Source organism: Anolis carolinensis, chromosome 5 (genome assembly GCF_035594765.1).
Source record: "Anolis carolinensis isolate JA03-04 chromosome 5, rAnoCar3.1.pri, whole genome shotgun sequence".
Taxonomy (NCBI): domain Eukaryota; kingdom Metazoa; phylum Chordata; class Lepidosauria; order Squamata; family Dactyloidae; genus Anolis; species Anolis carolinensis.
This window is the reverse complement of record NC_085845.1, coordinates 186,641,383-186,654,430: the sequence shown is the minus strand read 5'-3', so window position 1 is coordinate 186,654,430 and position 13,048 is coordinate 186,641,383. Positions and strand designations below refer to the sequence as shown.

General features: G+C 39.8%; 1 protein-coding gene across 1 annotated transcript in view; it reads right to left on the bottom strand.

Annotated features, from left to right (window-relative positions):
• wnk1 (WNK lysine deficient protein kinase 1) overlaps positions 1–13,048 on the bottom strand; it is a 131,766-nt gene that overhangs the window by 41,212 nt on the left and 77,506 nt on the right. Inside the window, 7 exon segments of the mRNA XM_062981130.1 lie at positions 207–369; positions 766–863; positions 1,527–1,805; positions 2,646–3,119; positions 6,392–6,535; positions 8,189–8,260; positions 10,324–11,538. Of these exon segments, the coding sequence (XP_062837200.1) occupies positions 207–369; positions 766–863; positions 1,527–1,805; positions 2,646–3,119; positions 6,392–6,535; positions 8,189–8,260; positions 10,324–11,538 (2,445 nt within the window).

Genomic DNA, 13,048 nt, shown 5'->3' with positions numbered 1-13,048 from the left:
AAGGTTGTGCACCCTGCTCTAAAATGTTTTATCTTGAGAAGTGAAAACTTCTACAAACATGTCCTTGTGGAAGAGAAAATAGGAATCCTGGGGGTCATTGTGGATCATTCTTAAAAGCACTGAAATATTTAGCATTACACTTATACTGAGTAGTCGAGTATTAGACTCTTCTTTAAAAACAGCAACACCAAATCAGGGTAGCTCACATTAAGAATCCTCAGTTTTGGACGTGTAGTCTTCTCATGGCGAGAGCGACTGCGCACTGATCTCCGATAATGCCGCTTAGTAGTCCTCCCTTCATGTCTGCCACTAGATGTTGGAATACTCTCATTACCGTCACTTAAGCCTGAAGCAACATCTGAATGTGCACTAAAAAAACAACCACACACACCAATGGCTAAAATGAACAGTATTTTCTATAACAACAACTGCACTTCTAGTATCACCAAACAAGTGAAGTATCATGAGTGAACAGATTATGAAATCATTCTAACACCAAATCAAATTTTAAAATATTGCTTTAATGCAGACCTATCTCTTGAATGACAAAAAAGACATGGCCCATTTTATATATAGACTTAGTTCAGAACTTTATGTAAAAATATAGTTTTAACAACCTCATACATGCTTTGTATTAGCGTTCATGAGAAAGATGTTTCCTATCATTTTACATATATAGACAACTAAAGAACAATTTTGTGTATGGGAAGAAAAAAACAATTACTGCAATTTTAAAAAATTCAAATACAGTAATGTATCTTTTACCTGTCTATTGAGGAAACTAAGGGGGTAGATTGTGAAGGCTGTTGCTGTACAGGTGGTTGAGTTTCTAGAGATGCAGCCTGAGTCACTCCAGAAGCAATCTGCAAAGATAAAGCTTTTCCTTCAAGCATTTCATTTAAGATTTCTTTTTGCAATGTCACTAAACAGTCCCATCCACTTATATAACTAGAAGCTGAAAAGCATTTTCTCTATAAATGATTTAAAAGCATCTAATCAGTTCAAATTTTTGAACCTGAAAGGGTTCTCGTGCAAATTTGAAACATCAACCATGTTATCTGCTAGATAAATGTGGCACTACAGCCTGCCATGCAACCAGAGGTCTTACTAGCAGAATGTGCAACAGAGAAGCCAATGCAAAGTGAAAAGTCAAATTCAAATCTCCCCCAGAAACAGCAAGGCTGCAGGGAACAGGTTTGAAGAGAGATGTTTCCAGTGACTACTGAGAGTGGCTTGTCTCCAACACAAGGGCTGGCATTACTAGCCGTAAGAGAAGTGCTTGCAAGTGTTTTGCATCTGGGAGGCCCACTCACTTCCCAACAGCATAGCCAGGGGCAACAAGGTCTCCACATTGGCATCACATTCTGCTGTAAGATAAATTTATGTTAAGGATTAGCCTTTGATTGTAAGAATAATTCCAAAAATAGATGAGTGAATTCAGAATTCATGTCCTAAATTTCAAATTTTGAAACACACACACACAAAGATACACATACACACACAGCAACATGCACTAGTCCATTTACCTCTAATGCTGTCTGCTGTGAGGATGCAGATGAGACCTGCTGTGCTACACAGGGAGAAGACTGCGGCACTTGAGCCTGTCCTCCTAGACTGCCCAAAGGAACTAAAACATTCTGCTCCACATAGGGCTGCACCACTGCAGCAAGATAGCCTGGCTGAGCAATTGCATCAGTAGTTAAGGGAGGGGATAGCACTGCAGAAGGAAGGCAAGCAGAAGCCACAGAAGAGGAAGCAATATTTGAGTCCCCGGTGTATTGCGTTGGTAGCCGAGGTGGAAAGCCCTACAACAAATGAGGAAGCCAAGTTAGCACATATTAGAGTTATCAGGGGAAAATATTAAAAAATAGATTGGAAAGAGAAAACTGCAAGCTGAGCTGTAAAGAATTCCTTCTAGAGTGACTTATATAGAGAGCTATTTCAGTATTTTTACTTCAGAGCATCTTGGGGCCAACTGTAACCTGCAACTCATCATGTAGCATGTGTACCACCAAGATAATGAGAAAGTGGATTAAATCAACTACTATAGCAAAGAGGTTCTCATCTTTTTCTTATCTATTAGAGAATCCTTGAGCTTTTACACTGACAAATCTGCATGACTCTACATTCAAACTATGAATGCTCCCAGCCATATCTCTTCCTAGAGCTGTAACAAAGCAAGTAAAATATTTTATATGCTCCAGCTCACACAGAAGATGCGCATGTTCACCTTTTGAAACCTCTACTTCCCATTATTCAAATTGTATTATGCCCAAGCTGAAAGTTTACCTTTTGGTGGTTAGAAACTGAAAATGTTCAAAACCTAGCTATTGGAAGCTGAAGCAACAGTTGGGTTGCTAGTTACTTTTTCCTTAAATTCAAGCATGAGCTATTATTTCAAGATTTCACATTAGTTTTTGTACTGCTCATGTAGACAATGACATGTTAGATGTTAGGTCTTTGAAGAAAAGAACTGTCTCTTTTCAAGAGCTAATCAAAACTTGAATCATACATTCAAAAACCCCATCTGACTGATTTGCTTTCCTTTCAGAGCCTGAAAGTATCTTTGATTGGGACTTTTATCACAGCCTTACAAAGAACAGATAAGACTCCCCAGAGGGAATGTTCCTTGACTACTATAATACCTGGTACACAGCATCTGTAGCTGGAAGTTGTACTTCAGCCGTTTGTCCCAGAGTGGCTGGCATTCCCATAGACTGAACAGATGGCTGCAGAAGCTGTGGGAGCACCTGGTTGTTCAGCTGAGTCACAGGCTGATGGAGGGCTGGATGCTGGCTAGGGAGACCAGCTGAGCCCACAGGAATAGCAGTTACAGTAGCAGATGTGGCTAGGGTAAGTAATGGCTGGTTAATTCCAGCTGCCATAGAGATGGGTAGAGATGGGAAGCAAGGCTGAGCCACCGACACATGAGGGGCTGTCATGGGCATCTGAGAGACTGAGAACTGTGGAAGAAGGGAAGCTGGTAAGGGCTGTCCCACTGGAAGAAAGTGCGAGCCAATGGGCATGACTGGGGCAACTGAAGGCTGAGGAAGGGAAGGTGCTGCCATAGGTAACTGTGGTTCACCTTGGATGATCGGCACTGGTTGGGAAACAGGAAGCTGGGAAGGTAAAGAAAAATAGAGATAGACTTTTAAGAAGCAAAGTTGCAGAAAGCAGGTTTTGAATGCATTAGTCCAGCAGTAGGCAATGTTTTGTCCTCCAGGCAGTAGGCTATGGGACTACAACTCCCGTAAGCCCCAACTAATACAGCTAGCAGTCAGGGGATCTGGTAATTATAGTCCGAAGTACATGGAAAGCCTGCTTCCCCTCTTTGAGTCCAAGAAAGAAAAAAAATGATTTATTTTAACACATAACTGAAGTGGTTAAAGTATATCTTTGACAGAGTGAAAGGAAGGATTATAATTTTAATGTTATTTTTAAAATTTGGAAATTGTTATTAAAAATGTCATGATGAAATAACCAGGTCAAGACACCAATATGGTGTCACTTTATTCAGAAATAAATTTTGGATGATTGTTTCTCGTGCAGTCATATATTGTCTCTCTAAGGACAAGAGCCTGATGAAAAATAATGAAAAGCCACTCACAGCCATTAGAGAGGATAGGGTTTTGTGAGTGCTACAAAGCAGAGCAAGAAATTCATTAGGAAGATTTAGAAGAATGGGTTGCTTACCTTTAACCATGTGTCTTCGAGTGGTCATCTGTGAACACACATGTATGGGTCTTGTGCACAGGTGCATGACAGCTTGGAATTCTCTAGAAGCTTTAAGAAACCATTTGGTAATAGCCTTGCCCACCCTCCCCTAGAGAATATATAACCAGCAGGTGGGGCTAGCACTTCATTCCTCAGTCGCTATAACAGCAGCTTACAGAAACCGAGGCATGATGAATAGCAAAGAGGATGGGCGGTTTTCACAGATGACCACTCGAAGGAACATGGGTACAGGTAAGAAACTCATTCTTCTTCGTGGTCTCTGCGAAATTTCACATATGGGTGATTAGACAGCTCCTCACCTTGGATGAGGGAGTCATGCCACACAGAAAAAAGCACAGCTCTGCCAGAGGCAGCATCCCTTCTGAAGAAATTGTTCAGCTTGTAGTGGGACACAAAGGTGAGCAGATTTGACTACCTTGGAACTCCATGCAGGAAGGCCTGAAAGGTAGCAACAACTCTTGCTGAGTGACCCCTGAGTTGGGAAGGAAGGGGTCTGCCCAAAGGTTGGTAGGCAAGTTGGATTGTTAAAGTGATCCAAGAGGAATGGTGTTGTGAAGAGACTGGATCACCCAGGGCATCCTGGCTATACTTCAGAAAAAACCTGGGAGACTTCCTGTAGGAACATGTATGGTCAATATAAAAGGCAAGAGCACACCGCAAATCCAAAGTATACAGGAAGCCTTCCAGAGGAGAAGTGGAATTCTGGAAAAAAGCTGGTAAAACCATGTCCTGACACATATGAACCCGGGAAACCACCTTAGGTAAGAAGACAATGTTAGTTTGGAGAACCACCTTATCCTTATGAAAATGAAGAGAAGGCTAATCTGCACAGAGCACAAAGTTCACTGGCTTGTTGTGCTGATGTGATAGCGATGTGCTGATGCGTCATACTTATGTGACATGCTGATGTTTTCCTGGACAGATGGAAGAGCTCTACCGATGCCATAGGCTCAAAAGGGAGTTCTGACAGTAGAGACAAGACAAGCTCCAAACTCCATGCTGCAGCTGGAGGATGCGTTGGTGGGTGAATGTTCTCATAGCCCTTCAGAAAAAGTTGAATGAGGGGATCCTGAAAACAAGACGAATGCCCCGCTATCCGCCTGTACCATGAAATGGCAGCCAGGTGACATTTCAAGGAGGAGAGGGAGAGCACATGTTTTGATAGTGAGAGTAAAAAAAAGCAAGGAGTATGAGGGTAGGTACCGTGAGAAGGTCAACACAGGCCTTTTGTGAATTGGAAGGGTCAAAAAAATGGGTGCAAATAGAAAAGGAAGCAAATAATTGGCAAAAGGGAACGTCAATGGGAGAGAGAATAGATATAAAAGACCTAAAGAACATAAAAGCAAGTCCTTGCTTAATAATGTTGTCAATCTGGAAAAAATGGCAAACTAAATTACAAATAAATAAAATTGACCCTTTCCCATTAGAAACATTGGAAAATAAGGACAAGACATTTAGGAATATAATTAAGGCACTGAAGGAAAATGGTATTAAAAGGATTGGGGACCTTATGGACCCCAATGGAGAAATATTAAAGTGGGATAAAATAAAAGATAAATGTGGCCAAGGGAACTGGATAGCATGGTTAGGTCTGTCCAGTAAAGCCCAGGCCATGAAAAGAAGAGAAGCAGGTGAAACACCCCTGGATAGAATAATTAGAAGGAAATTAGAAATAGATAAAGGAATGACTGGGCTATGGTATGATGAACTTCGCTGTGGGGCCAACCACGTGACTCCTCCACAAGAGCCGTGGGTTGTAGGTGCACCAGGATCCAATGCCAGCACTTCTGAAGGTTGAGGGGCTGCTGCTGCGGCCCATTTCTTTGCCTGGGAAGGCAAGGCCATAATGGCCAGCTCATAAAGGAGCATTTTAAGGTGCACCTTCCAGTTCTTTTGTGCTTGGGGGGTGAAAATTTGGCAAACTGGGCAAGTATTTACCACGTAAGCCTCCCCCCAGCAAAGCAGATACATTGAGTGACCATCAGTGTCTGGAAGCCTTTCCCCACACACCATACATTTCTTTTAAAAAGTAGATGCCATGATAGAAGCAGGTGAGTAAGAGAAATGCAGGGAAAGAGTAAGTTCCAACCTTTCACAGAACTTGCAATAGCTAACAGTAGTCAGTCCAGTCCAAGATTAATGCTAAGAGTACTGGTAGGGCAGCCAAAGAATAGTCAAACTAGTCTAAGCCAAAGGAAGAACACCATGTAGGAGTAACCAAAGAGGTCAACATGAAAAGGAAACTGTAGGAGCAGACAGGAGAATAGTCAAGTCAGTCCGTAGTCAAACACTTAATGAGGTAATTTATCTAAGAGAAATTCCTTGCTGCTGTTAACGCTGGGGAAGAAAGGAACTGAAGTGTTAGCCCCACCTGCTAGCTATATATCATCCAGAGGAGGGTGGACAGGGCTACTACCAAAAGGCTTCTTAAAGCTTCTAGAGAATTTTGAGCTGTCCTGCGCTTGCGCACAAGACCCATATGTGCGACTTCACAGAGACCACAAAGAAGAAATAAAAATGAAATAGTCCTAGTCTCACTAACTCACAAACTCCCGTATTTTAAATTACATATATACTCTTGTTTATGGCATCAAAATGGAAGTTTTGTCCAAACTTTGTGATGTCCAAATCGAAGACCTGTAGAAATCATGTTTACCTGTGTCCCAGCTGGAACCTGAGGCACAGGTATTACTTGAGCTTGCTGTGTAACTGTCTGCAAAGGAGCAGTTCCACTTGAAATTGATGGTTGAGGAGCCTGGTACTGCCCACTCTGTTGGGATGAGGCTGGTTGCTGGATACTCTGAGAAAATATAAAACAAATTATTTCCTGCAGACAAAATTATGTTGTATCCAGAGATATTTGTCACTGTTTGGGGTATTTCTGAATATTTGCTGCATAGTATGTATTCCAATTTCACTCTTTTTGTTTTCAGATTGTTTGAAAATACTAAGGTACATGTATTGCCAACTGTAATACTTTCTGGAAAAGAAATTATGATGGGCATAGTCTATTCTAAGTACCAATTCTACTTGGAAGGAGGAATTATATATACTGAACTAGCACTGCGTTGAGATGAGCAACTTGTAACACACCTGAAGTCTTTAGACTATATTCCCATGGGCCAATGGGCAGGGATGATGTGAATTGTACTGCAGCAATTGGCGAGCCTCAGACTCATTGATCATGCTCATGGGACAAAATTACCATCTACTAGTCTTTGACCAAGCCTTCAGAAATCTGATGCAATAATACATAAGAAAGATGTGTAAAAGACTAAGGGAATGGCCCGGTCTACGCCCATGGATCACTTGATTTACCCTGTTGTATGAAGTTAAATATTTAAATTGTTTTAATTGTATTTCAGTATTATATTTTATTTTAAATGGTTGTTTTATTATATTCTGTTTTTAAAGGCATTGAATTGTTGCTGATGTTGTGAAGCTGCCTTGAGTCCCCTCCGGGGTTGAGAAAGGTGGGGTAAAAATGCTGTAAATAAATAAATAACGTCTAGCTCAGACATTGACATTTCCATGATTTGTTGAAGCAGCAATATGGGATAAGCTCAAGAACCGCCTTCCATCCTTTGACCTGCTGGGGTTTGCTTCAGAAATGGCATCCTGATTTGTTAAAACACAACTTCAAAACCATGGCATACAACCCAAGTTCCACAGAGGTCAACTAAACTATGTTTTCTCGGTTCAGACACCACAGGACACTATGGACTGGAATTCATAAGTCTGCTCTAAACCCAGGCATGCAAGGGGGAAAAGCTCAAATTCATTATTTGTTCTTGCTTCAACAACCAAATAGTAAAGGCAGCATGAAGAATAAAGCTCTTAGAAAACAGTCACATAAAAATATCAAATACTGCGTATCATCTTCCAAGCCAGGATCGCTATAGTTAAATATTTTAAATGCATTACAAGTAGGTAGAGATTATGTATATCATAAATTAAATCAAGTTGAAAGTCTTATGCTCACCTGAATCTAGTGTATAAAAAAGCATTTAACCAGAAAACAAATCACATTTGAAGAGTGTAATTACACATAGTAGCCAAATTCATTTCAAAATGTATTACTCTGTTCATGAATCATTTATCTCACTTCTCTCGCTTGGAAGGTAAATATTCAAAGTACAATAAGCCCTCCGTATACATGGATTCTGTATCCTTAGATTCAACCATTCATGTCTTGAAAATATCCCCACCCGGCAAACCTCCCCAAAGCAAACCTTGATTTTGTCATTTTACATATGAGTCTCCATTTTACTATGTTATATTGTCTATAATGGGACTTCAGCATTCACAGTTTTTGGTATCCATGGCAACGGGAGGGGTATCCTGGAACCAAACCTCAGCAGATACCAAGGGTCCAGAGTACTACAAAGAAAGCTATATTAAATATCCGAAGTAATTCTTGAAATATATATAGATTGCAGTTGTGAACTATTACCTGTTGACTTTGCTGGATAAGCTGGGATGATGTATTTGCTGATGAGACACTTGCAGCTGGCTGCCCTTGCATCTGTGTGTAAAGGAAGTAGATACAAACAATCAGACTGTGGAAAAAATGTGGGAACTGAACAAGACGGACTTGAGTATTTCATATGAATATTCTCACTAAGTGCCAGAACTACACACTGTAATATGTTTGGGGAAATGTTTCCCAAAAAATCTCAAAGTACTAGAGATGCAGTATAGATATAGTTATGTCCAATTTTTTTCATGAGGCATGTCTTATCCATCCTGCCATTTCTACATAGTTACTCTATAAATCCAGGATAGTTTTCACATTAAGCTACAAGCTGAAGTCAGGCCTACCAAAGCCACTAATTAAAAGGAAGAACGAATAACAGCAACATTAAATACCTGTATTAAAAAACTAACCCAATACTAATTCTGCTTTGTAAGTGAAAAACTCAAGGAAAATCTCAAAACATCAAACCGAAGGAATATCTCATGGTTACCAGAAAGATCAGAAAAAAACATACAAAGCCAAAATGGTTTGCAGTATTCAAGTATTTTGAATACTTAAGCAAGGCAAAAAAGTCTATGAATGAATGTATAAAATTAAAATTAGAATGGCAATGACCATCTTTGCAGAGTCATTCCCATTACAGTAAAATTGAATTTTATTTCAGCATATCATAGAAAATAAAAATTACAGACAGGGAAAAAACAGTTAAGTATTGTAGTTCCACAGTGACAAGGTTGAATAAAGTCTGATAACATTTATACAAAAAAAAAATAGGAGGATTCAGAAAAAAAACGTAACATGGCAACAGTAGATACCTTTATCTGAATAGAAAATATAGGGACTAAAGTATAAGATTGTTACAAAATTATTCTTCTTTCATCATCACAGTGAAGAGGAATTAGGAGGCAAAATTGTGGGGTCATCCTGACAATTATTACTTCCTAAATGAGTACACCATGACAGAGTAGGAGCTACCTTAAGCACTCCAAGTTGATTATGTTTCACTCTGTAACAGTTCTCCACTTTTATTATCTTGCATTTATACATGCCACAAAGTAAATTTTGATAAATGCAGTGTTCCTTGTATAGGGACCTTCTAAAATCAACAAGGAAAAAATCAACAATACAAAGTAACCAATGGAACAAAACTCACTCTCGCCTCTTGTTTTTCCTATTACTAAAATCCTGTTTTCAGTGAAAAACAGGATCCCCCCCCCCCCCCCCCGGAAAAGTATTTGCTTCCAGGATTTCACACATAAACACCTGCCATTTAAACAACCCTTTAAACACTTCTAATGCAATATTTTATTAATCATTATTAGTCCTAAACAATAGGCAAATATTATCTTTATATTGTAGATGAAGAGCTCTGAATGAGGATGTGCATTGCATAAGTACAGCCTTTCCAACCTGAAAAACTGAAATGTGTCCTTAGAAGGAAAGGAAAAGCCCTTCTTAGGCTTACTATCTCTAACTGAGCAACATAAATAATCAACTGTGGTAATTATTTGAGCCATTGATTTCCAACTGTGTCCAAAAAGTGGAGAGCTGTTATATCAACTTCAGTTCTAATTCTCTGTGCACAATATTAAGTTCCCACCTACCAAAAAGGAGATAAGATATATATTTAAGTAATACTACTTCCCACATTATGTATATACAGTTTGTATATGCGTGTAAACTCATTATCCCTTTGGTCAGCATGTAATGATGGCTGATACTTTATCCAGTCTGTGCATTTTTAGACTGTGAAAATTGTCTCTGAATTTCACTTACCTGAGCATCCAAAGAGGATCAGATAAGTAAAAAGAAAGTTTTTTAACACTGTTAAAATACTGTCTTAAACAACCCCACGTGTGTCAAGGTTTTATCAAACACAAAACACAAAAACATGTTACACATATAGAGAGCACACTGAGTGGTGCTCCGAATAAGCTAAGATCATAGTGACTTCACTTAACACGTTTCTAGGAATGCAAAATTCCAATATCCAATATTGGAATTAGTTGAGGGAGAAATCAGGAAAGGGGCTGAACAAAGTAAGGAAGATAAGGAGCTTTTACATAAGGGTGTCAGGGGAAAACTAAAATCTAAGTATTTGTTCCTATAACCTGTGTAAAGTGTGCAGATGGTCCCGATGAAACCAGTGTCGAAAATGCCTGTTGAGATGAAGTTCCTTGTGGAAAGTGGATGAAGACCTGCGGATCTGGAAAAACCTTCTGAGACAGCTGGGGAGCAGGCAGAGGCAAGCCTGAACCATATGACAAAGATGCTCCACTGGGAGGGGGAGACAGAAAATCACTAGTGTCTGAGGAAGTCAGTTGTGATGAGTCACTGGAATATCCTGGACTACCTTCTGGCCAGCTCTGTAGAACAGAACTGCCTCTAGGTAACATAAACTCAGCACCCAAGTAGTTGAACTGCTCCTCTGTTACAGGCTGAAGACGGCCAGGTTGTAATGTTGTTTGAAGGAATTCATCTGGATTAAAATCAGCGGACCCTCGACGATTTCTATAAATACGCTGGGATAGGAGAGTACCTTCTCCTCCAGTCACAGTGGGTGCTTGAACATGAAACTCAAACACACAACTTGTTCGGCCATCCCCACTATGAGTGAGTACAGCAGGTGCAGAATGTGGAACAAATAATGAGTGAACATTCATCTGTGTTGGATCTGCACTCATGGGAACTGACACACTAGACAATGGCAAAAGTGGATTCATTCCAGAATCCAACCTCAAGTTCTGAATTTGCCTTGACAGAATAGTCTGCCCCGTCTGATACTCAAAAGAACTCTGAAGAGAACCACCTTGTAAACTTCTCTGTTCAGGAGCTTGATGCAACAGTTGCTCAGTCTCATGGGAATCATGGGATACAGCATCATAATGTTCTGGCAACTGGGATTGGTATGGCATGCCCACTAAATATACTGCTTCTTGAGTCAACATGTTTGCTGCATCTTTTGAAGGTGCTTGTCCAGGTCTATAATCACCAAGCACTTGGGAAAACTCAACTGTAGGGTCAGCCTGTGTATACTCTGCTGTAGATCTATGAGCTGTAGTGCTCACTGTCACCAGTGCTTCTGGTGTCCAAGCTGTTGGACTACCACCTGGGAGAAGCAAACTCTGACCAGTCTTCAGCAAGGGCTGGAAGTGGCAAGTTTGGGCTTCAAGGATGGAAGTACTCTTGCGCCGCTGAGAAATGGCTATCCTCGATGGAATGGGAGGTGGCGAGAAAGACACTGGCCGTTCATGAACGGTTGGAAAAAATATCTGGGAATCTGGGAATGTTGGGGTTCCCCCACACGGATGCACCATGGATTGAGGCTGTATTGACATGAACAAGACAAGTAATTCACATATTATTGAAACATATAAGCATGTTCAGCTTAATAGGCAGGTCTTTTTAGTAATCTTATAGAATGGCTACGCCTAGTTCATGGTCAACACACAAAATGCTTTGAAGTGTTACACATATGCATTAAATACATCCATGGCAAATATCAGTGTCTATAAGAGTATTTGCTTTTGTTAGAAGCTGCTTTTTCATTCATTCATTAATGTAAGCAATTTTGCTGAATGCCTTTCTGTAATAATACTTGATTTCTGCAACCTAGTCCCTGAAAAATATTTAGCTATTAAAGATAAGTTTCTGCTTTGCATTTGAAGGAAGGATCTCATCTTCTTCATAATCCTATTGACTTTTTATTAAGGCTGAAAAAGAATCCCTATAAATTGATATCATCTATGGAGCACCATACACTAACGTATCACAGAGTGGATTTCCATTCACTTACATCATATACAAGGCTCTCTATCAAATGTTTGATAGTGCCCCTGTATATAAAGCATTAAAATGCTCATTTTCCTCTGTGATGTAACTATTATTTGTATTGATTGTATACAAGATTTTGTTTATAGTCTAGAAAAGCAGCAGCAAATTCTCACATGACACAGTAAGAATAGAGTGAGGAGTGTGAAAGATGCTTTCCAGAGCTGTAGAAAAATGATTCTTTTTCACCTGCTTCAACTGTCTCTCAAAACAGGCAGAAATTAATAGGAAATCCACTATACACTTTTTAGTGATAATAGGACAATCATATACATTCTAAGGCTATGAAGATAAATCCAGAACTAACTAACAAATCAGATGCTATTAGTTTTATATGTTAAGCTGTTTTAACCAAACTGAAAAATCATGTGGCAAATGGATGAAAAAATCTAATATCTAAGCCCCCACTCTGCAAGCTAGATAGTACTACAGAACTGCGAACATTTGGGCTCAGAGAATATAGAGTTTATTAGCATAAAGTACTAGCAAGAAGGAAGGAGGCAAAATCTGGAGTGTGGAGAAAACACTGGAAGAGGATTCTGGCCTTCCAGTAATTTCAGTCTTTTGTCTATACTGCCTGCTCTGAATAAGCTTTCTTCCCAATGCTCAGGGCTAGAAAGAGGTCCTCCACCTGAAATAGCAGCTAGCATTCCCCACACAGATCATTAATAACACTGTCATGTTAAGTACACTTTCTGGGAACACAGGAGAATACCATTTCACTGACTGCTCCTGGGCTCTGGAACTCTCTTCCTAGAATGGTTTGACTGAAACCATCTTAGCTACCCTTTTGTAGACAGGTGTTTCAGCAGGACTTTGAGGGCTGATTACTCGGGAATGGGCAGTTCATAATATTCTGTGTTGTTTATTTATAATTTCATTAATTATATGGTTTCAACTTTAATAAGTCACCACGAGTCCCAGATTGGGAAAATATGTAATATAAATAAATATAAATCATTATTTCTCTGCTGAGAGAGAAAGCATTCACCCAAAGGGAATAAC